This window comes from Chionomys nivalis, chromosome 23 (assembly GCF_950005125.1).
Source record: "Chionomys nivalis chromosome 23, mChiNiv1.1, whole genome shotgun sequence".
Lineage (NCBI taxonomy): Eukaryota > Metazoa > Chordata > Mammalia > Rodentia > Cricetidae > Chionomys > Chionomys nivalis.
In genome coordinates, this window is record NC_080108.1 from 43,635,650 (window position 1) to 43,662,227 (window position 26,578).

The window sequence follows — 26,578 nt, forward strand, 5'->3', positions numbered from 1 at the left end:
TCCCAGACAGCACAGCCCCTCTGTCCCTTTTCTGGCATTTGTCTGGCTCTCCTAGCATGGATAGAAGCTCAAGGACATGAAGAATTTGCTCTGTTCATCTCCAGCCACAGCTCACAGTAACTGCTGATTAGTGAACACCTGCCTTCAACATTTTCCCTGAGAGCACTACTCATCTTTTACACCCTAAATATCCACACTGAACCCTCGTCCTTGCAGATTTGATGGCCTCTAGGGTCTGCTGCAGCACCTCCCAGGCTTCTGATTGTTGATACAAGTTGAGGCCTGATGACTCTTGACTGATGAGACCCTGTGTGTTGTAGAACATTGTATAGTGTAAGCTTTACCCAATAAACGGAAGGAGCTCAACTATATTTTCCACAAGGTGTAAGATATGAAATGCTCCCATACATTGCCCTATCTTCCAAACCTAGGTAAACCTAAAAGATTCCCGAAGGGACTCTCAAAGAAGTCTGAATATTAAAAGAAAAAACTATCAACAGCTTGTGAATCAGGAAAAATGTCTGATTCAGACCCCATTTTCCAGAGAAGTGTGAGGTGGGAGCACAGCATATTCTCCGCTCCTTCTCAAGAGCCTCGATGTCTCTGGCCTCTGGCTATGAGGTATCTTTCTGTTCTCTGCATATGATTTTGACACCTGTGGGTCTGAGGTTTGCCTTCTGTGAACAAGGACTCAGATGAATCCAAGGCTCAGATGGTTGTTCCTCATGATACAGTCAGTACCACAGTTCTAGTAACCCTGTTGGTCACTCCATGTTCCTGGAGGTCACTCAGTGCTCCCAGGGTTTGCTCTACATCCTTGGAGTTTGTTGTCTCTGGACTGCTCTAGCTTAGGTTGCTGGCTCAGATGTGTTTCTGTAAATGTCACTGGATCCATTCCTGCAGAGGTGTCTGGCTTGGAGTTGATCCTGTAAATGACTCTGGCTCTGGTCTACTCTCTCGCAGTTCCCAAGGTTGGGTGCACCCAAACCCACAGAGGACCTGGCTCAGGCTTACTCCCTCAGAAGTCTCAGACTCATGCTTGGACTGGCAGAGTTTTCTGGATCCTGACTATTCCCTTTGACATCTCAGACCAATGCCCAGACCAACAGAGGTCCTGACTCAGGCCTATGCCCTTTGAGGTCCCAGACTCTCTCCTGGACCCACAGGGCTCCTGGTTTAGGTCTACTCCCTTTAAGGTCCCAGATTCACATCCAGACCCTTAGCAGTCTCTGGCTCTGGCTCACTTGCTTAGTGTTGCTCCCTTGTACCTGTTCCTGTGGAGTTCGCTGTCTCAGGTCTGCTCTGGCCCAGGTTGCTGTCTTAATTCTGGTCTGCAAATGTCTTTGGACTGAATCTGCTCCAGCTCTGTGGAGCTTGTTTTCTCAGGCCCACTCTGGCCTAGGTCCTTTGATTCTATTTATCCACATCTGTTTAATGCCAGCACCAAGTTTTATATTATATTATTATTATTATTATTATTATTATTATTATTATTATTATTATTATAGCTCTAAAGTAGAAAATGATGTCTGGGATGGTAATGCCTTTGAATGTTTCTTTATTGTGCAGGATTCTTTTGGTCATCCAGGGTTTTTTGTTTTTCCATAAGAAGTTGAGTATTGTTCTATCACAGTCTGTAAATAATTGTGTTGGGATTTTGATGGGTTTGTATTGAATCTGTAGGTTGCTTTTGGTAACATTGCCATTTTTACTATGTTGATCCTGCATATTCAAGAGCATGAGAGATCTTTCAATTTTCTGATGTCTTTTTTAATTTCTGTCTTTAAAGATTTAAAGGTCTTGTCATACAGGTCTTAACTTGTTTGGTTAGTATTATCACAAAATATTTTATTTGAGATTATTGTAAAGGGTGATTTTTCTCTTATTTCTCAGCCCATTTATTATTTGTATATAAGAGGGCTATAGATTTTTTTGAGTAAACTTGTATCCTGACACATTTATCAGCTGTAAGAGCCTCCTGGTAGAGTTTTTAGAGTCATTTAGGTATACTATCCTATCATCTGCAAATAGCAAAAGTTTGACTCCTCCTGAATATTTTGAGTGTTTTGAGACAGGGTATCTCTGTACCTTTGGAACCTGTCCTGGAATTCACTCTGTAGACCAGACTGGTCTTGAACTCACAGAGATCTGCCTGTCTGCTTCCTGGGTGCTGGGATTAAAGTTGTGAGCCAGAACTGCCTGGCTCATTGTGTACTTTTGCATCAATGTTAATGAGGGAGATTAGTATGTAATTCTCTTTCTTTGTTGCAGCTTTCTGTGGTCTGAGTATCCTCATAACTGTAGCTTCATAAAAGAAGTTTGACAGTGTTCCTTCTGTTTCTACTGTGTGGAATATTTTGAGGAGTATTGGTACCAGCTTTTCTTTGCAATTCTGCAAGAATTCTGCACTGAATCTATTTGGTTCTGGGCTCTTTTGGTTGGAGACTTTAATGAATGCTTCTACGTCATTAGGGGTTATCAGTCTGCTTAAATTATTTATTTGATCTTGATTTAATTTTGGTATATGGCACCTATCCACAAAAATGTCAATTTCTTTTAAATTTTCCAATTTTGTGGTGTACATATTTTTTTTTGCCTCAGACTACTTTTTATTTGCAACTACATGATTTCATGCAATTTTTCTAAATAATGACATAAAATAGATTTCCTTGTGTATAAATAACTTACTCTCCATAAAGTCAATGCTCAAAGGTGCTAGAACACATCGCCCACTCCTACAGTGTTTTTGTATCCAACAGAGTCAATGCACAATATATAAATACTTCAGTCCAATATTAAAAACTCAGGCACTTGACTAACTTTAATAAAGTTTCTCAAACTATTTCAATATATCTAAAGTGCATATATATATATATATATATATATATATATATATATACTTTTTAAAGAAAGATTATTCTCAATAACTTTTCTATAAAAATAAGTTTGATGGTTTGGCCCATCTAACTTCACTACAAGTAGGAACTTTTAGTGTATATAGTAAGGTCTATTCTTCCTTTCTATCAACATGACAAAATCAAAAGGAGCTAGTGAGGCGCTAATATGTGAGGATTAATCTAGTGATTTTGGTCACAATGCATTCCAGGAGGTGGTACCCATGTCACTGGAATTGGACGGTATGGTTTATTATTCCTTCCTGGATTTGGATAACCAAATGGAACAGGAGGAGGATAGTGACTCTGATGGCCGTTCCCTCGGTACATTCCTGGCTTTTTTCTGGGCAATGGATGCACATTGGAAGAGGTGGGAATATCAGTTCTGAAATCTGGTACACTGGGCTTGGTGTTGCAGTCACTGAACTTGGTTTCACTTCCACTTCTTTGCTTGTTTCTTCATCTGAAGAAGATGATCCTGAGTGATGATCAGAGGTCACCTTATCAAGAGCCCTGCTAACTTTCTTGGAAATCTCATCCTTGTTTTCATCCTCATTTTCAAAGCTGGCAATGATGAAAGCATTGTTTTTCTCTCCATACCAACAGCACACCTCTGGTGTACATATTTTTGAAGTATGACCTGATGATTCTTGGATTTCTTCACTGTCTTTTTTCATGTTCCCTTTTCATTTCTGATTTTGTTCATTTGGAGATTCTCCCTCCCTCTGCCTTTTGTCTGGTTTGGATAAGGATTTGTCTATTCTTTTTATTTTCTCGAAGAACCAACTTTTGGTTTCTTTGATTCTTTATATTGTTCACTTTCTTTCTCTTTTGTTGTTTTCAGTCCTCAGTTTATTTCCTGTCATCTACTCATCCTGGGTGCACTTACTTCTTTTTGTTCTAGATGTTTCATGTGTGCTGTTATGCCACTAGTGTGAGATTTCTCCAAATTCTTTGTGTCTGTACTTAGTGCTATGAGTTTTCCTCTTAGCACTGTTTCCATAGTGTGCCATAAATTTGGGTATGTTGTGCACTAATTTTCATTGTATTCTGGGAAGTCTTTAGTTTCTTTCTTTATTCTTCCTTGACCTAGTGATATTTTAGATTAGCATTATCCAGTTTCCAAGAGTTTGCAGACTTTTTGTAATTTGTTTTATTGATTTTTAACTTTACATTATGGTGATCTGATAAGATACAGGCAGTTATTCCAATTTCTATGTATCTGTTCAGATTTGTTTTTTCACCAAGTAAGGGGTCTATTTTAGATGTTTCCATGAGGTGCTGAGAAGAGGGTATATTCTTTTGTGTTTGGTTGGAAGGTTCTATAGATGTCTGTTAAGTACATTTGAGTCGTGTTCCCTTATTTCTCTGTTAGTTTTCTGTCTACAGACCTGTCCACATTGTTGAGAGCGGGTGTTGAAATCTCCCACTATTAGTATGTGGGGTTTGATGTGAGATTTAAGCTTTAGTAATGTTTCTTTTACAAATGTGGCTCCCCTTCTATGTGGGGCAAACATGTTCATAATCGAGACTTCACCTTGATGGAGTTTTCCTGTGATGAATATGAAATATCTTTTTCTATCTAGTTTGATAAATTTTAGTTTGAAGTCTATTTTGTTAGATATTAGTATATCTATATCCACTTGTTCCCTAGGTCCATTTGACTAGAAAATCTTTTCCTAACGTTTTATACTGAGGTAATATCTGTATTTGAAGTTGAAGTGTGTTTCTTGTATGCCGCAGGTCAACTCCTGTTTTCGTATCCATTCCATTAGCCTGTGTCTTTTTATTAGTGGAGTCCACAGATATTAAGAGATATTAATGACCAATGATCGTTAATTCCATTTATTTTGGTGGTAGTGTGTGTTCCCCTTCTTTGGGATTTGCTGGAGTGGGATTATCTATTGCCTGTGTTTTTATGGGTGCAGCCAACTTCCTTGGGTTGGAGTTTTCCTTCATGTGCTTTCCGTAGGACTTGATGTGTGGATATATATTGTTTAAACTTGGTTATGTTATGGAACACCTTGTTTTCTCCATCTAAGGTGATTGAAAGTTTCACCCAGTATAGTAGTCTTACTGGCATCCATGGTCTCTTAGTGTCTGCATAATATCTGTCCAGGACCTTCTGGTTTTCAGAGTTAGGTATTATTCTGATGTGTTTGCCTTTATGTGTTACTTCCCCCTTTGCCTTTGTAGCTCTTAATATTTTTTCTTCATTCTGTATGTTTTGTGTTTTGACTATTATGTGGTGAAGGATTTTTGGTCCAGTCTATTTGGTTTTCTGTAAATTTCTTGTATCTTTATAGGCATGCCTTTCTTTAGGTTGGAAAAGTTTTCTTGTATGATTTTGTTGAATATATTTTATGTGCTTTTTGAGTTGAACTCCTCCTTCTATACCTATTGTTCTTAGGTTTGGTTTTTTCATGGTGTCCCACATTTCCTGGATGTTTTAGGTTAAGATTTTGCTAGATTTGTTTTCTTTGACGAGTCTATTTCCTCTATTGTGTCTTCAGCACTTGAGATTCTTTCATCTCTTGTATTCTGCTGTTTATACTTACATTTGCGGTTCTGGATCATTTTTCTCATGATTTTTGCTTCTATAAGTTCTGTCTTTTTTCCATTTTATTATCTCTATTTCAATTTTCAAGTCTTGAATAGCTTCTTTAAGATGTTTTTCTTGGATTCTTTAGGGGATTTGTTGATGCCTTCCAATTTTTTGTTTTTTTCTCCATTTCTTTGAGGGGATTTCTCATTTCCTCTTTAAGCATCTGATACATTTTCCTGATGTTATTTTTTTAGGTCATTTTCTTCTGCTTCATTGATACTTGTTTGTTCAAGACTTGTTGTAGAGTCACTAGATTTTACTGGTGTCATGTTGTTCTTTGTTGTGTTGCCTGTGTTCTTACCTTGTCTACTCTTTTCCTCTAATTGCTGTAGTTGTGGCTGTCTGTGACTCTGGTGATTAATCTTCCAGGTGCCAGTGGATCCAAGGCTCAGATGGATGTTCCTCATGGTGCAGTCAGTGCTATGGTTCCAGTTACTCATTGGTCACTCTGTGTTCCAGGAGGTTGCTAAGTGCTCCCGGGGTTTGCACCACTCTCGTGGAGTGTGCTCTTGTGGAGTTCTTTGCTGTCCCAGGCCTGCTCTTGGCTAGGTCTCTGGCTCAGTCTTGCTCCTGTAGAATTCACTGCCTCAGGCCTGCTCTGGTCAAGGTCTCTGGCTTAGTCCTGCTCCTGTGGAGTTTAGCCTTTCCAGGTCCATCCCAGTACAGGTCAATGTCTCAGTCCTGCCCCTTTGGGGTTCACTCACTCAGGACTGCTCTGGTTAGGTTGTTGGCTCAGACCAGTTTTTGTAAGTGTCCTTGGTCTGGATCTGCTCCTGCAGAAGTCCCTGCCTTGGGGTTGGTCATGCAAAGGTCTCTGGCTCTGATCTAATCCCATAGAGGTCCAGACCCGTGTGCACCTAAACCTACAGAGGACCTGGCTCAGGCCTACTACCTTGGAGGTCCCAGACCAATGCCCATATCTGCAGAGATCCTGGATCAGGCCCACTGCCTCAGAGCCTGAAGAGGTCTCTGGTTTCTGCCTCCTCCCTTGGAGGTCCTAGACTCATGGCCAGACCCACAGAGGTCCTGGCTCAGGCCTAGTTCCTTGGAGGTCCCAGTCTCACATTTGGATCACCAGGGGTCCTGGCTCAGGTATACTCCCTTGAAGGTCCCAGATTCATGCCCAGACTTGCAGAGGTCTCTGGCCCTAGTCCACTCATTCAGTAGTTGCTTCCCTATACCTGCTCTTGTGGAATTTATTGTCTCAGGTCTACTCAAGCTCAGGTTGCTGGCTCAATCCTGCTCTTGTGGAGTTTGCTGCCTCAGGCTTGCTCTCTACAAATTGTTTCTGAATTAGCTGTATCACCAGGGCAGGCTTGGTTTTTCCAACAGCTCCAAGTCCTAAGAGTTCCTATTCAGTGATTTTTTTAAATCATTTTAATGTATTTCTAATAATCTTTGCCTCGTCTACCAGACAAACCATCTAAATAAATAGATGCTATACAGTCTCTTTTACCCATCAGTACAAAAATAAAACCGCACTTTGTACTTGCTGACTCTCCCCAGCACACATGCCCCGTCCCAATCCCTCCCAATACATTCATGTAGTCTGAACAAAGCTCGGAGCTCATTCTGTGCAAAGTGGTCTTGCGCTGAGACCTGGCGGGCGGGTGTGGTCTGCCACTTAAAGAAAAAAAAACCTATACCACCTTGCCGACACTGAGCTCCTCCCCCAGTGGGCCGGAGGTGGGAGGAACTTGGCAATGAAATAACCATCTTACCAGATGATAACCACACAGCCCACATGGGCTCAAATGTGGCACTTCGAGTGTCCACACCAGAAGCTGAGGCACATTTTCACCCCAACCCACAGTGAGGGAAAAGCACTACCAACCTCTACATTCAAATGGGTGGAGTCAAGGGAAAGATAAGCAGGTGGCCACCACTCCTCACTTGAGTACTGGCCTTGGAGGGGGTTAGTGTGTGTAGGGGGGCCCTGTCCACTTGGACACTGTCCAGCTTCAGGCTGGGAGAAACCTGTGTAGCCACTCAAAGCCTGGAGCCATTCTCCCTAGGGAGCCAGACCACAGCAATCCAGAGTCATATGGCTGTCCTGAAGGATCTCCAGTCCAGGCTACAATCTTCCGGAGCTGGTGGGTTTCATAAAGGGTCACATGAGAGAAAAGGACACTTCCTGCTGCTACAGACAGGAGACAGCTGCCCGGAAGCCGCCTTTTCCGCCCTTTCCCCCCAGCCTCATGATCCAAGTTGTACAGGCATTTAGTCTCGTGCCCCAGGGATGGAGAGCATGACATCTACCAGATGCTGTCCCCAGAATTGTTGGCCAGCAAAGAAAAGCTTTAGTCACCCATCCCCACCTTCTCTGCCAGGGGTTTGGGCTCTTCTTGACTCCTTTTCCTGGTCCACCCCAACAATATCTAGATTCAGGACCCAGGATAGAGGTGAAGCAGGTCACCACAGGAGACTGCCCCCAATGGAAGCACTGAGTTAACCCTGGACAACTGAGAATTAAGGAGGAGGGGGAGACCAGGGACTTGAGAAGCTTGAGGAAAGAATCCAGGCAGATACAGGGTACAGGCTCTTTGGTTTGGGAATGAGAGTCGAGGAGAGAGCCATCCTACCCTTGCTCATGCAAACTCTGCTTGTCTCCTAAAAACAGACTTAGGGGCTGCTGGGACCCAGCCACACGGGTTCCTAAGGTGGCAGGGTGTGAGAGAGCAATTTGACCTTGGCAAGGGAGTTGCCCCTCCTCAGATAGGAAGGTTATCAGCCTATAGGGCACCTGTGCAAACTAGCAAACTGCCCCCTCACCAGGACCACAGGCTTGTGTGCAGCTGACTCACCAGAGCACAGTCCAATCCCCACAACGTATGAGGGGTCATCCTTAGCTGTGTCACTCAGGTTCGGTGGGGAGGGAACACAGAAGACAAGGGCTGCCCTGAGAAAGTAGGGGGACACTCCCTTCTTGACTGCCCACACCCACTGGCATCCATGGATGCCCAGGTCAACTGAGCTGCAGGAGAGGGCAGAGAAGGGGTAGTACTAAAAGGGCTGTAAAGTCACCTGAGTCAGAAAGAACAGGAACTCCTGTGAAGGAGGGAAGGGCCAAGTGTCTGCGATCCTGGGTGGAAGCATCTGCACCTTGCACAAAGCCTGATTCTATCTGTAGCTGAGAGGGATGCCAACAGACTCAGGCTGGCCCAAGCTGTCTGATCCTGTCAGTCACGTGCCAGATGTGCAAGGTGGAGTGAAGGTGCTGGGGCAAGTTCATTTGTGCTAGAAATCACGCCATGTTCACCTGTCAGTTTCTAAAGGTGTGCAAGGTTCACGTGGAGGTCTATAGACATGGGGCAGGTGTGAACACACACACAGGCAGTGTGTGCACTCTGGAGTGGCTGGATGTGTTCATGGGCATCCCTACACAGGCCAGTACTGGGGGGACAGCACATTCAGAGGAGGCTTGGTTGGCAGCCTCTTCTCTGATCCAGGCCATGCCCTTTGTCCTGATCCTGTCCCTGGTGGCCAAAGACAGCTTCCATGTCCCACCACAAAGCTGGAGTGGAAAGTTCATAGTAAAGACCCAAGTCAAGGAATAGGGAGGGAACAACACCAGAGAGCTAGGGCGGCTGCTCAAGGCAAGGTCGGGACCTCCTGGGCTCCCCCAACTCCTAGGATTTGCCTCTGTCTGGGCAGGAGAGCCCATCCCCATCTGCCCTGGAGATGAGACCCAGACAACACTGGCCTTCCCTCCCTGTCCTGGAGGCCCCTCTGTAAACAACCCTCATGGGGTAAGGGCAAGGTGGTGGGATCTTCCCCATGCTTCTGTTTTTTTTTTTTTTTTTTTTTTTTTTAAATTTGGCCTGCTCCCAGCCCCTCCTGTCTCTGGAACTCCTCACCCAAGCCCCAAGGAACACAGTTTAAGAAGAAAGGAAGCAGCTGTTCACAGCTTCCCACTGCGGTCTCGGAAGAAGCCCTCGGCAGCCTGAGCCTCACGGAAGGTGACGGTGACGGAGTTGGCGGTGATGTCAGTCACGGTCACTTCACTTGAGGGGAGCGTGGGTGTCCAGGGAGGGGGCCCATTGGCCAGGTCTGCTTCTGCCTCCTCCTCAGGGGGCTGCTCCACAGGGTCCCAGTCGCCGGCAGCCTGCAGGACATCTGGGGCTGCTGACTCCTGCAGGGAGAGCTCCCGTGGATGGCTGTGACTCTCCAGGTGGGGCCCGCTGCGTGGCGGGAACTTCTTGCGTGAGAGCCGCAGGTACTTGTGGGCCTTGCGAGGCTTGCAGAGTGGGAAGGGCAGGGTAGGCACCAAGGGGCCCTTGTCCACCAGCTCAGCTGCCCCCGCCTTGACCACCCCCTCGGGGCTCCCGCTGCCGAGTGGGCGCATCAAAGAGAAGCAGAGCTCCTCCTTGCCCTTGGCTTTGTGGGAGCTCCGCAGGTCCATGCTGTACAGCCGCTGCAGCAGAAGACGCTTGGGTTTCGGACCTCTCTTCCTATAACCTGATGCTCGGTCTCTCTCTTCCTTCTCCTCGTAGGCCACGACAAGGCGGGGGTCCAGAATGTGCTCCTCTGGCTCCCATGTGCTGTACTTGGGGGGCCATCCTTTCCACTTCACCAGATACTCGACTTTGCCCTTCCGCACGCGCTTCTTCCGGATGCTCTCCACCGCAAACACCTGCTCGCCTATGGCTGACAGCTCCATGCGGGGCGGCGGGCGACGGGCCGGGGGCCGGCCGGGTCGGGGGTGGAGCTGCGAGGCCGCGGCTGCTGCGCGCGATGCTCGGGCCGGCGGGGACCCCGTCAGGCTCTGCCCGGCGCGCACGCGCGCACACCCCCTAGCGCTCCCTCACGCCGCCGACGTTCCATTTTTGAACCTGCGCAACGTTTTCCTCAGCGCCGGCGAGCCCTATTCAGTGATTTTGAGCCGGCCTCTCTCTGCTCCTCCATGCCTCGGCTCCCATCATCATTTTCAGGCCCATGTGGCTCCTTCAGGTCATGAAATGCTGAGAGAGCAGGCCCAGGCCTAGCCACCAAGGCTTTCCTCAGTCACCTCAGCTGCCACCAATTCTTTCTTCTATGAGTTACCTTGGTCTTATCACAGCAATAGAAAAATAACTAATACCGAAGTTGGTACCAGAGAGTAGGGTATTAATAGCTGCTGACGGACCTAAGCTGGTAATCTTATTTTGGTTTGGTCTGGTTGGTTGGTTGGTTGTTGTTTTACTTTTTTGATGTGGAAGACTTTGGGACATTTGAAAAGTGGTCAAATCCTGTATGTAATGCTTAATGGGCCAAACTAAGATAGAGAACAAAGATGGTAGTGCCAAGAACTAAATACATATCCACTGCTGTTAGGATTCTAAATGGGTTTGGTCACTGTGGAAGTCAGTGTGCAGAATCCTCAAAAAAGCTAAAAATATCTACCAGATGACCCAGCTATACCACTCCATGGCATGTGCCCAAAGAACTCAATCATCGTCTCTGCAGATGTTTTCTCAGGCATGCTCATTGATAGAGCTAGAAAATGACACCCACCAAGGGTTCTACAACTGACAAATGGATACGAAAATGTGATTCATGTGCTCTACGGAATACTACTCAGCTATAAAGAAAACTGACATCATACACTTTGCAGGTAAATGGATGGAACTAGAAAAGATCTTATTGAGTGTGGTAACCCAGACACACACAAAAAAATATTACATGTTTTCTCTTACTGGAGGCTCCTAGGTCCAAACTTTCACATGTGAGTACATGTTTGTACATGTTCTGTTAAATAAAATAAAGTTAATTACCATGATCAGGTGGTTGTCTCCTTTACAAGAAAGTGGTTGGGGAGCCAAAGAGAGGGTAATGTCAGGGTAAGAGTGACCATAAAGGAGAAATGGAAAGGATTGCTGATTAGAGAGGGAGAGGGAAATAAATACAGAGAGGAGAGCAAAGGAAAATAGAATACTAGATATCTGAGCAGAAATGTGAAACATGGGGCTTTTTAGAAAGGGAGAAGGGGAGAGGAGGGAGGTTGGTTAATCAACCATAAGAATGTTTCAAAAACCCACAAAGAATCATACAATTAACTATTTACCTAACCACACACACACACACAAATATACATGTTAGTCATTATGTATAAAGATAGTGTTAATGAGATTTTATCATATGCAAAGGCAGTGCTCCCCAAACAACTGAAGGCCACCTGACTAAGGCACCAGTGCCAGATATGAGAAGCCGTCTTTTGAGTTGTTGGTCAGAGTTCTCAAGAGACTCTTAAAATATACAGCCTAATCACTACCGTATTATCAGTTTTAAAATAAGGACTTTTAGCCGGGCGGTGGTGGCGCATGCCTTTAATTCCAGCACTCGGGAGGCAGAGGTAGGCGGATCTATGTGAGTTCGAGACCAGCCTGGTCTACAAGAGCTAGTTCCAGGACAGGCTCCAAATGCTAAATAACCCATTTAAAAATGGGGCACTGATTTGAACAGAGAATTCTCAACAGAAGAAGTTCAAATGGCCAAAAGACATTTAAGGTCATGCTCAACCTCCTTAGCGATCAGAGAAATGCAAATCAAAACAACTTTGAGATATCATCTTAACCTGTCAGAATGGCTAAAATAAAAAACACCAAGGATAGCCTTTGCTGGAGAGGTTGTGGAGAAAGGGGTACCCTCATCCATTGCTGGTGGGAATGCAAACTTGTGCAACCACTTTGGAAATCAGTGTGGCGGTTTCTCAGAAAAATTGGGATCAACCTACCCCTGGACCCAGCAATAGCACTCTTGGGAATATACCCAAGAGATGCCCTATCATATGACAAAAGCATTTGTTCAACTATGTTCATAGCAGCATTATTTGTAATAGCCAGAACCTGGAAGCAACCTAGATGTCCTTCAGTGGAAGAATGGATGAAGAAAGTGTGGAATATATATACATTAGAGTACTACTCTGCGGTAAAAAACAATGACTTCTCGAATTTTGCATGCAAATGGATGGAAATAGAAAATACTATCCTGAGTGAGGTAACCCAGACCCAAAAAGAAGATCATGGGATGTACTCATTCATAATTGGTTTCTAGCCGTGGATAGGGGTCACTGAGTCTATAATTTGTGATCCTAAAGAAGCTAAATAAGAGGGTGAGCCCAAGGAAAAACATATAGTTATCCTCCTGGCTATGGGAAGTAGACAAGATTGCCGGGCAAAAAATTGGAATCTTGGGGGTTGGGTGGGATGGGGGTAAGGGGAGATGGGGAGAGAAAAGTGTGAAGGAGAGGATGAGGGGAACTTGGGGAAACGGGATGATTGGAGATAAAGGAAAGTTGGATAGGTGAGCAGGGAAGCACATATCTTAGTTAAGGGAGCCACCTAAGGGTTGGCAAGAGACTTGAACCTGGAGTGGCTACCAGGTGCCAGGGCAATGTCCCCAGTTATTTCCTTGGGCAGCTGAGGATAGGGAACCTGAAATGACGCTATCCTATAGCCATACTGATGAATATCTTCCATATCACCATAGAACCTTCATCTAGAGATGGATGGAGATAGAGACAGAGACCCACACTGGAGCACCGGACTGAGCTCCCAAGGTCCTAATGAGGAGCAGAAGGAGGGAGAACATGAGCAAGGAAGGCAGGACCACGAGGGGTGCACCCACCCACTGAGACAGTGGGTCTGATCTATTGGGAGCTCACCAAGGCCAGCTGGACTGTGACTGAAAAAGCATGGGATAAAACCAGACTCTCTGAACATGGCGGACAATGAGAGCTGATGAGAGGCCAAGGACAATGGCACGGGGTTTTGATCCTTCTTCATGTTCTGGCTTTGTGGGAGCCTAGACAGCTTGGATGTTCATCTTCCTAGACATGGATGGAGTGGGGAGGACCTTGGACTTTCCACAGGGCAGGGAACCCTGACTGCTCTTGGGGCTGGAGAGGGAGGAGAAGAGGAGTGGGGGGAGAGGGAGAGGGGCAGGAGGAGGGGGAGGGAAATGGGAGGCGGGGAGGAGGAAGAAAATTTTTTTCAGTAAAAAAATTAAAAAAAAAACAAAAATAAAAAAATACAGCCTAGTGATGTTGTCCTTGGTTCCTACCCAGAGTGTAATTCCCTATTGATGAAGACACCAAACACTTCAGAAAACGATCCCCAAGACCTGTTAACTGAAATTACCTGAACATTCTCTTTCTACAGTCTAACTTCCATGGTCATGCAAGCTTCAAAGGAAGGAAACAAACTACACAATTTTTTTGAGGTTGGGTATTTATTTAGTGGTTATGGAAGGGAAGGAAGAAGGGGAGAAGAATAGGAAGAGAGAAAGAGAGGGGGGGGTGAGACAGAGAGAGGAGAGACAGAAGCTGCCTCTCTGATAGTGAGCTGGAAAATCCAACCTACACAATCTTAACCCAACTTTATACTTTTGAACCCACAACAATAACCAGAAGGTTATGATAACCCTAAAGATGCACTATTGACAAACATACCTTAGTGCTGACCACAAGCTCTCCAATTGATTTTAAGACCCATATGTGAAAAGGAATACCATACCTTGTAGGGGCAAACTTCCTAACTACTCAGTCCTAGAGAAATTATGGTTATTATAGGAGAATGTACAGCCACTAAACCAGAATAATCTGTAACAACGATAAACAAGAATTATACTCACTGATAAGTATAGTCATCATCCTTCATCAATGAATTTCCCTTTGCAACAGATGGAGACTACTACACAAAACCACAATCAATCAAACCACAGGGTTGTGTAGTTCACACTCCACACACCAGTTAAAGTTGAGTAGGAGGAGGTGGAAAGATTGTAAGGGACAGAGAGTCAGGGAGTTTGCTGTGAGACGGTGCCTCCCAGTAGCATATAACAGAAGCATTTAACATAATGTCTCACCAACATGTATGTACTAATGAAAATCCAAGGACTCAAGTCTAAATAAAAACACCTCAACCAAAGAATGTTGAGGGTAGGAGAAATAGCCTTCCTCATGAGGAGCACACACTTACTATTGGTGACCCCAAACCAATGGTCAAACCTAAAAACATGCATACAAGAAAGATTATATAGTCTGAGTAGGTTGTGTTTGTGTACATAGAAATATATATGTATATAAATGAATGTGTGTAAAAGTGAGCAAAGAGGCCATGGTTTGAAAGAGAACCAGGCAGAGTACACGGGAAGGACTGAGATGAATAAAGGGAAAGAGTATATGATGTAAGTATAATCTCAAGAAATAATTTTCTAAAAAATCACAAGGCTAGACAGTTCTGAAATCTATGAACCAGGAAACCCTAATGAAATGGGTAAAATTCTAGATCAGAGATCAAAATTCTGGGTAAGAGAAATTAAATCAAAAATAGGTTCAAAACGTAAACAGACCTTTAGAAAAAAATGAGAACCAACTGACATAAGCCTTCCTTTAAATTCCATTTTATAGAAAATAGGGCACATCTTCTTCCTTCCTAAGCAGCTTAGAGTGTTGTAATCCAGAAGTTTTATTTATTTTAATTGTAAAAAATATGGTGTCTCCCTTTACAATCTGACTGGTAGCATGGACATTATCTGTGGTAATAGAGTTGGTTGCTCATTCCTGGACTCTTAAAATGGTTAAGTCCTAAACATTAGATTGCAAAATCACTCACCCAGAAAAAAATAAATACTACAACTTGAAAGATATGAAAACCTACTACATCCTTTAAAACATCTGCAGAACAGCAGCGTGGGGCTTATGGAGATTAGCAGGGCTGTAGATTGAATAACTAATCTCTACCTCCAAGGATCTTGGCCACCACAGAACATATACTTTCCCTGAGAAGTGCACCATGATTGTAAAATAACTCTGTGTCCAAACAGAAATAAAACAAGAAAGTGCCCTCATCTGCAGGGTTCAGGATCCTGCATGGCCCCCAGTAGTGAGCACCACTCCTCTGGCATGCCGTGGCAACAATGGACACATAAGAAGGGAAACCGGTTACCGATACCAGGCTGCCTGTCCCACTAGAGCCCTCCACAAGGAACCAGAGACAAGGACGGCAGCAGGGTGCTGCAGCAGGACTTGTGCTTTATTGTGGGAGATATGAGGAACATGGGTGGGCAGCAGAAGCTGGGCTTTGTTCTTGGTCCTGACCACACAGCCCTTGGCCTCCATACATAAATAGGGGCAGACTCTGCACAGGTGGCCCCTCCAGCCCCGGAACAGGAACCCACTGTGTAAGGGGCCTCATGTCCAGACTGGCACTGAATCCGTCCCAGTGGTGCTGGTCATGCACGTCTCCATGCTGGCCAGGCAGCTTCCAGGCAGGCTGATGAGGCTTCTGTCATCCTCGTACTCATCCCCATCCTGCTCTGAGGAGTCCACGAGGCTGCTCAGCTTGTTCCCAGGTTGCCCTCTCTGGTGGAGGTCTGCTTTGGCAGCTCCCCTGTCCAGGTACACTTTGTACATGGAGTCCCCATGTAGGTAATCAGGCTGTGCTCACTGTGAACACAGTCATCTTGTCCACAGCCAGCAGCAGAAACCTGATGAAGTTGAGCAGGGATTGAAAGAAAGTCCCCTCGATGGACGGGACCTTCTGTGTGCACCTTGTAAAGATCCCGTGGGCACCTTTCTTGTTTTTCAAACAGAGAAACAGTTGTACACAGCCTGGGCCATGAACTCACCCACCTGCTTCAGAAGCCTTGTGCAGTAGAGTACCTGTCTGTCATGTTGGTACAGCCCTTGCCCTCAGTGGAGGGCAGGAAGTAATACTGAGACTTACAGTAGTATTGCAGACCCCACAGCGTGAGGGGTTGGTGGAAGCTGGGATGGCCCAGTTTCCCAGATCCTCCACTGGACCACTTCAGCTCTGGCCACCAACACTACTTGCTCTTGAGAATTTAGATCCATCAAACTGAACACTGTAGCTGGCTCTACAATTCTCTAACAGTTCATCAGCTATATACACTATTACCTTCTCCAGGGATTCGAGGACCGGCATGGTCATGTCAGCCTGGACTGCTCTGCTGGCCATGACCGAAGAAGAGAAATACTCCTGAGTACCTGAGATCTCAGGATTCTGAATGCTTGTTTTAGACATGTATCTGAAGAAGAGCATCAGGTACATCTTGTGTGCCTTGTGGTAGTCGCCCTTCTCGATGCTTGCACACAGTTTGCCTCCATGTGGTGGGGGCATCTTTCTGGGTGACCAAAATCAATACCATGAGCCTCTGCACTGTTCAGAACTGGTGCTGTGGCAGGCGATGTTGGTGGAGCCTCCTTGCTCCCTTCCCTGTGGCTGCTACATGCGCTCTACCAGAACTGATTTGTTTTTTGGCAGAAGCTACTATTGATGGCTACTTCCCCATCTGCCTGTATCACTGTGGGAAACACTATTTTCCTAGATAATACAGCAGTGCTGAGCCTCACCCTTCATCTATAGTTCAGAGATGTGCAAATTTACATTTTTTGAGGCTTCTCTGGATCCAGAGAATGTAATGGAGATTCTAAGCCTCAGTGACTTGTTTGAGTCTTTGCAGTAGAACAGGAAAACTCTGGGAGGTCTCCCCTCCATCTGCTGGACAAGTAAATGTTATTGCCAATGCCGTTTACACTCCTCAGGGCGCAGGTGAGTCTGGCTGTTGATCCAAGAGGCACAGAGGAGGAGGGTGTTTCTGTCAATGTAGTCTGAGAAAAGGAACCTGCCAAAGCAGAAACCACAGTGAACAGCAGAGTTGAGGTACAGCATTTTGGGGATCTGAACCAGAAGGGATTGACTGAGTTTAGGAGTTCTCCCCAGGACTCTTGGACCTGTCCGTACCTGTACATTGAGATGGAAAAATGAAGATGAGGGGAGTCCAAGCAATGGCAGGCTCAGCACACCTTCTTCTCAGACCAGGGTCTTCTGTCTGGGCTGTCTCATTATCTCATCATCTGGACCCCTTAGAGGAAGATGTGCTAGTCAAGCAAATGAGTTCTCACTAACTCCTCCTAGTTCAGTGTGGGTTCCTGAAAGAGCAAGCCAGGTGAAGTGAATTACTTTCTCCATGGAATATAAAGTAGATGGTAAAACACCCAGGCCTGTGTGCAAAGACCTCTTTGAGATCCACAGGAGAGCGAGCAGCTGCTGATTCCTCACAAATTGGAGGACTCAGTCATGGGCCGCCTGTCTGTTGGGGTTATCGCATGTGGGCACCTGTCCTGCAGAAACTCCAGAGAGAGACTCAGCACACTCCTGTAAGTCGCAGAGCAGCCATCTCTTCCACAGGTGTTCACTGTATCAGTGCTGCTGTGGGTTTCAGACTTATGAAAGGAAAACTACAGGGAGCATGGCGATGTGTCCTAGCAAAGCCATCGCTGATGCATTTCCTGATGAATGTGGACAGGGACAGCACACGGGCAATCAACACAGGAGAGCTTGGGACCCACCCAGGAACTGAGGATGACAAACCCTGAACAGAGACAAATGAGTCTGATAATATGAACAATTCTGTTGCCTTTAATGGATCAAGGATGATTAGATCTGTCTTTATTTTAGAGGAGGAGGCACTTGTTCAAAATGCTGTGGGTGAAAAGGGGTTCATACAGTGAAGTAGGCCTTGATAAATGTCACAGGAGATGACACATCATGGCCTAGAATGCAGATCAAATACCAACATAGGGTCTGCAGGTAGCAGGCAGAGTGCAGAACCAGGCAATATGTCAAGATGTCATGTATGGCTTTCAGGCAAATGTGTTAATATGTTCAAGAGATATTTAACCAAAATGCTGCCTGTTGTTTCTTCTGACATTAGACACCCTACTTTGATAGATGTAATGGGCTGAACTTGCACAGAAGGGGCCTTGAAGAATGCATTTGCCAGAGGCTGATACAGTCCAACAGCTGAGAACCAGGGAAAGGCTGAAATGGGACAGATCTTGAAGGTGCAGCAGTGATGCAGTAAGCAGGCGTTGCAAAAAGAGGAGATGGTGCAGGGTACAAGATGCGTCGTAGACCTTGACTTAGGAAAGAAAGCAGGTTCAAGGACCCACTTAGGGGTTAGTGATATATTAACCACATGACACATGATAATGTGGAAACAGGAGTGTATTCAGGCATAGAGCTTTCCAGAATCATTTTCCATTAGTAAAATGTACCAAGCACAGGCTGATATTTCTATATTTAAGAGAAAAATGCCAACTCCATGGGATTCCCTTTAAACAATAGGTTCAATGGAAAGTACTTGGATTAGTAAACCAATCATAACCTTGATGTCTGTTTTATTGGCATTTTATGATCACTTAGAATCATTGAATGTGAACGAATAGAAGATACTGTAAGCAGAAGCTGTGTACAAAGGCAGCAGTGTAGACAAATACTGTTGCAGATGTGGAGATGGATCGAGGCCCAGGAGTTTGAGTATCCTGCACTGTTTCTCTTGTCTCTGTCATCTTGAGAAACTCACCTGTGCCAGACTTGAATGTAATATCCAGGTCCACCACCGGGCCACAACCCAAAGGTGTGTGCGGTGCCTATATTACCTGATGCATAGTTAGATTCACAGAAAGAGCTGGAGTCTGTTAAAAGTGGTCTTGAGAACACAAAGAAAGAGACCACCACTCCCACTAAAGCATCTTACTGATGCAACTTCTAATGAGGAGAATAGATGCTCACAGAAGTGGCAGAGCAAGCATACCTGGAGAGTAAGCTGTACTTTTTATCCCTGTTAACACTATTATCCATGACCAAAGGAAGGAAAGTAGTTGTTTGGATGAGCTGAGGTCCAACTTCACAGTGTATGCACAGTTAGAGCTAGTCTGGAAAGGAATTATGAACAGTGAAGAAGGCAAAGAGAAGAGGAGGTCACTGGATGTATAGATATTCTGTTTTCCTTTTTAAAAAAGGAAAGGAAATTGGTTCCATCTGTCTGGAAGAACATGTCTAACACTTGAAGAGAAGTGGGCATTTAGAATGGGACATTGGGAATGGAGGAAGAAAGTCTAAAAGGCTCAGGAGTGTTCAGGGTTGAAGGAAAAACAGCATTTGTTTTATAGTATTTGACAAGAAAAATGATCATTTAATATTTCTTACAGGACTGGTTATTATTGACTCATAGGGGTATCCAAGGAGATATGAGGAACAGATATTTGACTTTTTTACCTCATTGTACCCTAGAGACAATGGAACTGATTTCCATGATCAAGGTGCAGGCAATGTTAGCCAAGAAGCAGAGGGCAGGATGGACTGGGAAAGGATCCTTGCAGTAATAGAGACGAACAGATGGTAGATGAGATGCTGTGGTAAAGTGTAGTAGTGATCTGTGCTTCAGATGCAGATACAGCCAGGGTGACAGCAGAGCTCTTATGCCTGTCCCTGCCCTGCAGTGAGAAAGAAGCAGTTCAAGACCAAAGTTCTCCTCAGGGAGTCCAGGTTGTCCTAGGCCTCCTTTCCCACCCCTGCAGAGAAGTGGCTCTTCCTTTGGGAATGTTTCCACTGAGGCTGCCAAGACCCTTGTGAGCCCTGCTGCTAAAGCTCAGCTTCCATGGGAGCCTGAGGAGTAGCTAGGTAGGATTTCAGTTTTGGGGAGTCATAGCAGTAATCACTAGCTCTGGCTGACTCCTTTCACCCTGGGCTCTGACAGGACAGAAGGACAGCACTGCTGAGTCTCCTCAGTGAGCACAGGGTGAGCTCTAACAGGATCATTAGTCACCACAGAACACAGGCCTCAGAATCCAGCTGGATTCTACTAGATCATATCCTTTGATCTTCTGAAAAGATTGCCACATCCAGAAGACATCTTTAACACTCTTACAAAAATAAAAGGAAATAACACATTGTTAACTTTCCCACAGAGAATGCCATCAGATTATTTCATTGGTATGTGATTTACCACAAAGATATATATATTTGGGGTTCCTCAAAGAATTCATTATTCAGGGAACATATTCCAGTAACTATCAAATGAATTTACTGCACTACAGTCTCAACTTTTCGCCTATACAATAGTCTGCCCCATACACGATCAGACACTCATTTATGAGATTCCTGCACTCACTTCCAGTGTCTGTATGTTTTGCTAGTCGATGTACAAATTTCAAATCCATCATTCTTCTCCTACACCACTGCATCCAATTCCCACCACTTTATCTCAGCCAGCAACACCAGAGACACTATGTCCCTAGACACACTTGCAAGTAGGTGAACTTCAATCTCATTCTCATCCTCCAATCCCAGTTCCCCAGTCTTATTCCCAGATTTATAGCAGGCCACCTGTTCTGGACTCTCCTTTTTCTGTCCCCATTCCTGGAGTAAACAAATCCTCTCTCTCAGCCTTCTCTTCATCCCATTCCTTTGTCTTGGTCTCCTTCACTGGAGACAGTCTGTCACTGCAGCCCATGCTGACCATGGAAGCAAATAGGCAATATTTCCTCTCCTTTCCGTTCTCCATTTTCAAACACTCAGTCTCATCCCTAAGACTGTACAAGACCACGTGCTGGACAGGGATGTGATTTCACCTCTTAATCCAACTCCCTAAGGACTTTAGAGATCCAGATGGCTGACCAAACTTTTCTCCCTCCTTATGTATCTGCTGAGACACTTGCCAATCTAGCTCATCCTACTCTTTCCTGCAATCTCCCAATACTAGAAACACTGCCCACCTGCAACCACCAGTGGCCACACCTGGGAGAGACTCAGAGCACTCTCTAAAGGCTACCCACAGCCACCACACCCCCTCCAGAAATCCTGTGAGGGCAACAGAAACTAAGGAATGAAAAACCTACCCAACAGACAGGCAAGACCAGATATCAACTACTGGAAGTGAAATTTTTCTAAGCCCAGATGGCTGGATGTCAGCATGAGGACAGAATCAAAACAGCCCAACAGTGTGTCTCCATTAGAGCTCATCAGTAGGACTTCAGTAGTTCCCAAGCAAGGCAAACAGCTGACACACAGAACAAGGACTTCAAAATAGCTATTATGAGAATGGTCAAGGACCTTAGGAGGACATGAATGAAATCTTTGGAACACAAACAATGGATTTGAATGAAGAAGACAGGTCAAGGGTACACATGAAAAAAAAAGATTCAATAAAGACAAGTGGAACCAAGGGAGAACTGGAAACAGTGTAAGGGACTGGAGCAAGAATCCTAGAGGTAAGACTTACTGACAGAATGTAAGAGATAGAAGCAAAAATCGCAGACATTGAAGACAAGATAGAAGAAAATTGTTTTCCCAGTCAATAACAATGTTAAATCTAATAAAATTTCCACCACAAAGCACCAGAAAAATTGGGATATTATGTAAAGGCCAAGTCCATGATTAAGGGGAATAGAAGGCGAAGAAAGCAAAGTCAAAGAAACAGAAACTATTTCCAATAAAATCATAGAAGAAAACTTCCCTAACCTAAAGATTGAGCTTCCTATTAAGGTAAAAGAAGCATACAGAACTCCAAATAGACTAGATCATCAAACAAATCATACTTGGCACAATATAATCAAATCAATAAAACAAAGAATGTTCAAGGGTATAATAAAAATAATCAAGTAACATATAATGGCAGGAATTATTAGAATAAAATGATGACTGACTGTACTAACACTGACTATTATTATGACTGGGGTGAACAGGGCACCATATAGGACTCGGTCAAGATTTCATCTACATGATGTAGCCAATGAAGTGGATTCCGGACAATTGATAAACTGTCACAAAGAACCATACTCCCATTCACCAGGACAGGACCATTGGCCTCTGCAGAGGAGAGCACACAATTGGGATGGTTGGTGTACATCAAGACCATGATACAGAAACTCATCATCTACCACAAGGAGATGCACATTGGACACGAATTCACTACACCTGACTGATCTCAAGATTGGACCCCTGAAAAGCTTGTCAGCTGGCTTGCCCCTGGTGACCCAAGAAGATGCTCCATATATGTATGGTGGGCAGGAGAAGACTGCAGGCAGCTCCCTCAACAAGGCTGCACACCATACCACTGGCCATCATCTGCAGCTCCTTGGCAATCAGGTTTCCTTCTAAACTAAAGCCTGATGATGGCCCTGGGCTCAAAGATGTTCCAAGTTTGTTGACTTTTTCTGGGCAGTGATGTTTCCCAGTCCTTTTAAGCACTGTTTACCTATTTCTAGTACAAACACCTATCTTGCTGTTTACTCAAAGTCAAGGAATCCCCCATGGGGACATCAAATTTATCTGTCTGAATAATCATTGGCTGAGACAACAGCACCTTAGGGCATGAAAGATGAAGGCTTGAACTCGGTCAAGCAGAAAGAAGAAGAGGCTCCTGAAAACATGTGGCTTCTCTTCTCTGCAGCCACACCCTCTCTGAGCACCTCAGGACGAGAACAGATTTCTCAGGCAGCACTCACCTGCTGCAGCTTGGAGCAAGCTGGAACCCATGAGGAAGATAGGGTCGTCTTCTCGGGGTACACATGCACCATTCGCTCCTAACCTCCCCTTCAGGGGAATTTTGCTCCTCTCCTTCTTGGTTGTGGACCCTGTCACCACCCACACATTCATTCCTTACTTTTCTGCTCTCAGAATGGAATTTCCTCTGGATAAATCACCTCCTCCCCATCCAGATGCAAGCCCTTTCTTCTGCCCTCTCTCACTGCTTTTATCCTTTGACATGTCCCACTTTCCCCACTCCTCCTTCCCCCTCCTCTTCCTGTGCCTCCTTACCACCTAAGAGGAAAGTGTGCAAGCGCTTCTTTACAGGTGCTCATTGATTCTGTTGATGGAAGTGAGGGGAGAAGGAGATGGGGACCCAGAGTCATCTGGGACACTTAACTTTTCTCATGTGGACTTGAAGCAGGATGGATGCCTCGTCATCGCCCATGATGATGTGACAGGCTTCTATGTCCAGCTACTTCTTCTGGGAACAAATGAAGTTCACCCTTGCACCCAGTAGGAGAAGAGGGGTACAGAGCTCATGCCCTGGTGGCTGGAGCTGTCTATCAGGTAGATGTTTGGGGCACACCTCCTTTCATGCTCTGGCCTGGCTTGCTCCAGAAACTGTTATGCCCCAACCAGGCCGAACACAGACCCGGGGTTTAGGAATCCCGGGTCAGGGCCGCATCGTCAGCCCTGGAAAAGAGATGAACAAAGGACTGTTTTAGTGACATTGACATAGAAAGACTTAGCAAAAAGCTGAACTGAGGAACCAGAGTTCTCCACATACTTCTTCCATTCCTAAACTGTTGTCCCTTTGAAAGCTCTTCTCCCTCCAGTTCCCCTGCATCCGCAAGCCCTGCCAGCAACCTCTGCTATCTGCTTCTGTCTCAACTATGCTAGTCTCTTCATGAATAGGATTCAGTGTGAAAGCACCTTTTGGGGTTCCAGAAACCTTAATGTTTAAGTCCTGTAAATGACTGAAGCCTGCCCACGGCAAAGTGCCTTCGAAAAGTCAGCTCAAATCATAAGAGATTAACTGGCCTCACCCACCACATTTCCTTAAAAGTGCAATTTCCATTCTTTTGTTATTCCTTACCTGGATGTTGTCTCTTTTGTCCTTGGCATGCAGAGGCAGCAGAAAAACCTTCGAAAAAGGTTTCTGGTGGCCTTCACCTTAGCGTCCTTGTGTGTCCCCTCAGATGTTAAGTTTGCAGCATTTTCTGCTGACTTGGGTGTTTCTAATGACTTCATATCAGCACCCTGTGGGGCAGAATTCGCAGGTGAGTTAAGATCTGATGTTTAAATCAGGGGAGCTGGACTTAGAGAAACCCTTGCTAGTTTTTTCATTTACCTCCTGGCCTTTCTTTACTTTGGGTTCTGTCATGAAGGTTGGCAGAGCCAGCTCACTCCACCTTCTCCTCAGTGGAAAGCGAGGGAGGGTGAGATGAAGAGAGAGCCTCCTGGAGTAGCAGACCTGTGGATGATATTTGCTTTTCCACCTGTAGATACGATTTTTCTGAAAAAGGGCGTCGTTTTTGGCTAAGGTCCAATAAAATCTATTTGGCAAAATTGTGTCACAGTTCTCTTCTGCCACTATGTTAGTCAGTGAGCAGGTTGTGTTGACAAGGCTTGAAATAGAGTACTCCGACGCTAATTGTTTGGAAGACTGTAAACTGTCATCAGTGAGATGGACCCAGGATACTTCATCTGCCATGTCCTCCACCTTTTCTGGTGGGGATTGGCTCTGCAATAAGATGCTAGAAATGAAAAAAAAAAGCAAAATCAACATTAGGAGACAAAGTGCCATGGGCAAAGTGCCTTCGAAAAGTCAGCTCAAATCATAAGAGATTAACTGGCCTCACCCACCACATTTCCTTAAAAGTGCAATTTCCATTCTTTTGTTATTCCTTACCTGGATGTTGTCTCTTTTGTCCTTGGCATGCAGAGGCAGCAGAAAAACCTTCGAAAAAGGTTTCTGGTGGCCTTCACCTTAGCGTCCTTGTGTGTCCCCTCAGATGTTAAGTTTGCAGCATTTTCTGCTGACTTGGGTGTCTCTGATGACTTCATATCAGCACCCTGTGGGGCAGAATTCGCAGGTGAGTTAAGATCTGATGTATAAATCAGGGGAGCTGGACTTAGAGAAACCCTTGCTAGTTTTTTCATTTACCTCCTGGCCTTTCTTTACTTTGGGTTCTGTCATGAAGGTTGGCAGAGCCAGCTCACTCCACCTTCTCCTCAGTGGAAAGCGAGGGAGGGTGAGATGAAGAGAGAGCCTCCTGGAGTAGCAGACCTGTGGATGATATTTGCTTTTCCACCTGTAGATATGATTTTTCTGAAAAAGGGCGTCGTTTTTGGCTAAGGTCTCATAAAATCTATTTGGCAAAATTGTGTCACAGTTCTCTTCTGCCACTATGTTAGTCAGTGAGCAGGTTGTGTTGACAAGGCTTGAAATAGAGTACTCCGACGCTAATTTTTTGGAAGACTGTAAACTGTCATCAGTGAGATGGACCCAGGATACTTTATCTGGCATGTCTTCCACCTTTTCTGGTGGGGATTGGCTCCGCAAGAAGATGCTAGAAATGAAAAAAAAAAGCAAAATCAACATTAGGAGACAAAGTGCCATGGGCAAAGTGCCTTCGAAAAGTCAGCTCAAATCATAAGAGATTAACTGGCCTCACCCACCACATTTCCTTAAAAGTGCAATTTCCATTCTTTTGTTATTCCTTACCTGGATGTTGTCTCTTTTGTCCTTGGCATGCAGAGGCAGCAGAAAAACCTTCGAAAAAGGTTTCTGGTGGCCTTCACCTTAGCGTCCTTGTGTGTCCCCTCAGATGTTAAGTTTGCAGCATTTTCTGCTGACTTGGGTGTCTCTGATGACTTCATATCAGCACCCTGTGGGGCAGAATTCGCAGGTGAGTTAAGATCTGATGTATAAATCAGGGGAGCTGGACTTAGAGAAACCCTTGCTAGTTTTTTCATTTACCTCCTGGCCTTTCTTTACTTTGGGTTCTGTCATGAAGGTTGGCAGAGCCAGCTCACTCCACCTTCTCCTCAGTGGAAAGCGAGGGAGGGTGAGATGAAGAGAGAGCCTCCTGGAGTAGCAGACCTGTGGATGATATTTGCTTTTCCACCTGTAGATATGATTTTTCTGAAAAAGGGCGTCGTTTTTGGCTAAGGTCTCATAAAATCTATTTGGCAAAATTGTGTCACAGTTCTCTTCTGCCACTATGTTAGTCAGTGAGCAGGTTGTGTTGACAAGGCTTGAAATAGAGTACTCCGACGCTAATTTTTTGGAAGACTGTAAACTGTCATCAGTGAGATGGACCCAGGATACTTCATCTGGCATGTCCTCCACCTTTTCTGGTGGGGATTGGCTCTGCAAGAAGATGCTAGAAATGAAAAAAAAAAGCAAAATCAACATTAGGAGACAAAGTGCCATGGGCAAGGTGCCTTCGAAAAGTCAGCTCAAATCATAAGAGATTAACTGGCCTCACCCACCACATTTCCTTAAAAGTGCAATTTCCATTCTTTTGTTATTCCTTACCTGGATGTTGTCTCTTTTGTCCTTGGCATGCAGAGGCAGCAGAAAAACCTTCGAAAAAGGTTTCTGGTGGCCTTCACCTTAGCGTCCTTGTGTGTCCCCTCAGATGTTAAGTTTGCAGCATTTTCTGCTGACTTGGGTGTCTCTGATGACTTCATATCAGCACCCTGTGGGGCAGAATTCGCAGGTGAGTTAAGATCTGATGTATAAATCAGGGGAG

General features: G+C 45.0%; 2 protein-coding genes across 2 annotated transcripts in view; both read right to left on the reverse strand.

Annotated features, from left to right (window-relative positions):
* Positions 1-8,629: 8,629 nt before the first annotated feature.
* On the reverse strand, positions 8,630-10,347 carry LOC130865315 (chromobox protein homolog 7-like). The gene has a single exon (XM_057756324.1). The coding sequence runs from the start codon at positions 10,157-10,159 to the stop codon at positions 9,401-9,403; it is 759 nt and encodes a 252-aa protein (XP_057612307.1). The 5' UTR covers positions 10,160-10,347; the 3' UTR covers positions 8,630-9,400.
* A 5,127-nt stretch (positions 10,348-15,474) lies between these two features.
* Positions 15,475-26,578, reverse strand: part of LOC130865188 (uncharacterized) — a 90,356-nt gene continuing 79,252 nt past the window's right edge. The window contains exons 15-24 of the mRNA XM_057756084.1: positions 26,362-26,525; positions 25,801-26,206; positions 25,546-25,709; positions 24,985-25,390; positions 24,730-24,893; positions 24,169-24,574; positions 23,914-24,077; positions 23,215-23,510; positions 17,244-22,921; positions 15,475-17,124 (exon numbers count right to left, since the gene is read on the reverse strand). Coding sequence (XP_057612067.1) covers positions 23,477-23,510; positions 23,914-24,077; positions 24,169-24,574; positions 24,730-24,893; positions 24,985-25,390; positions 25,546-25,709; positions 25,801-26,206; positions 26,362-26,525 — 1,908 coding nt within the window. The 3' untranslated portion in view covers positions 15,475-17,124; positions 17,244-22,921; positions 23,215-23,476. The remainder of the gene's footprint in view (positions 17,125-17,243; positions 22,922-23,214; positions 23,511-23,913; positions 24,078-24,168; positions 24,575-24,729; positions 24,894-24,984; positions 25,391-25,545; positions 25,710-25,800; positions 26,207-26,361; positions 26,526-26,578) is intronic.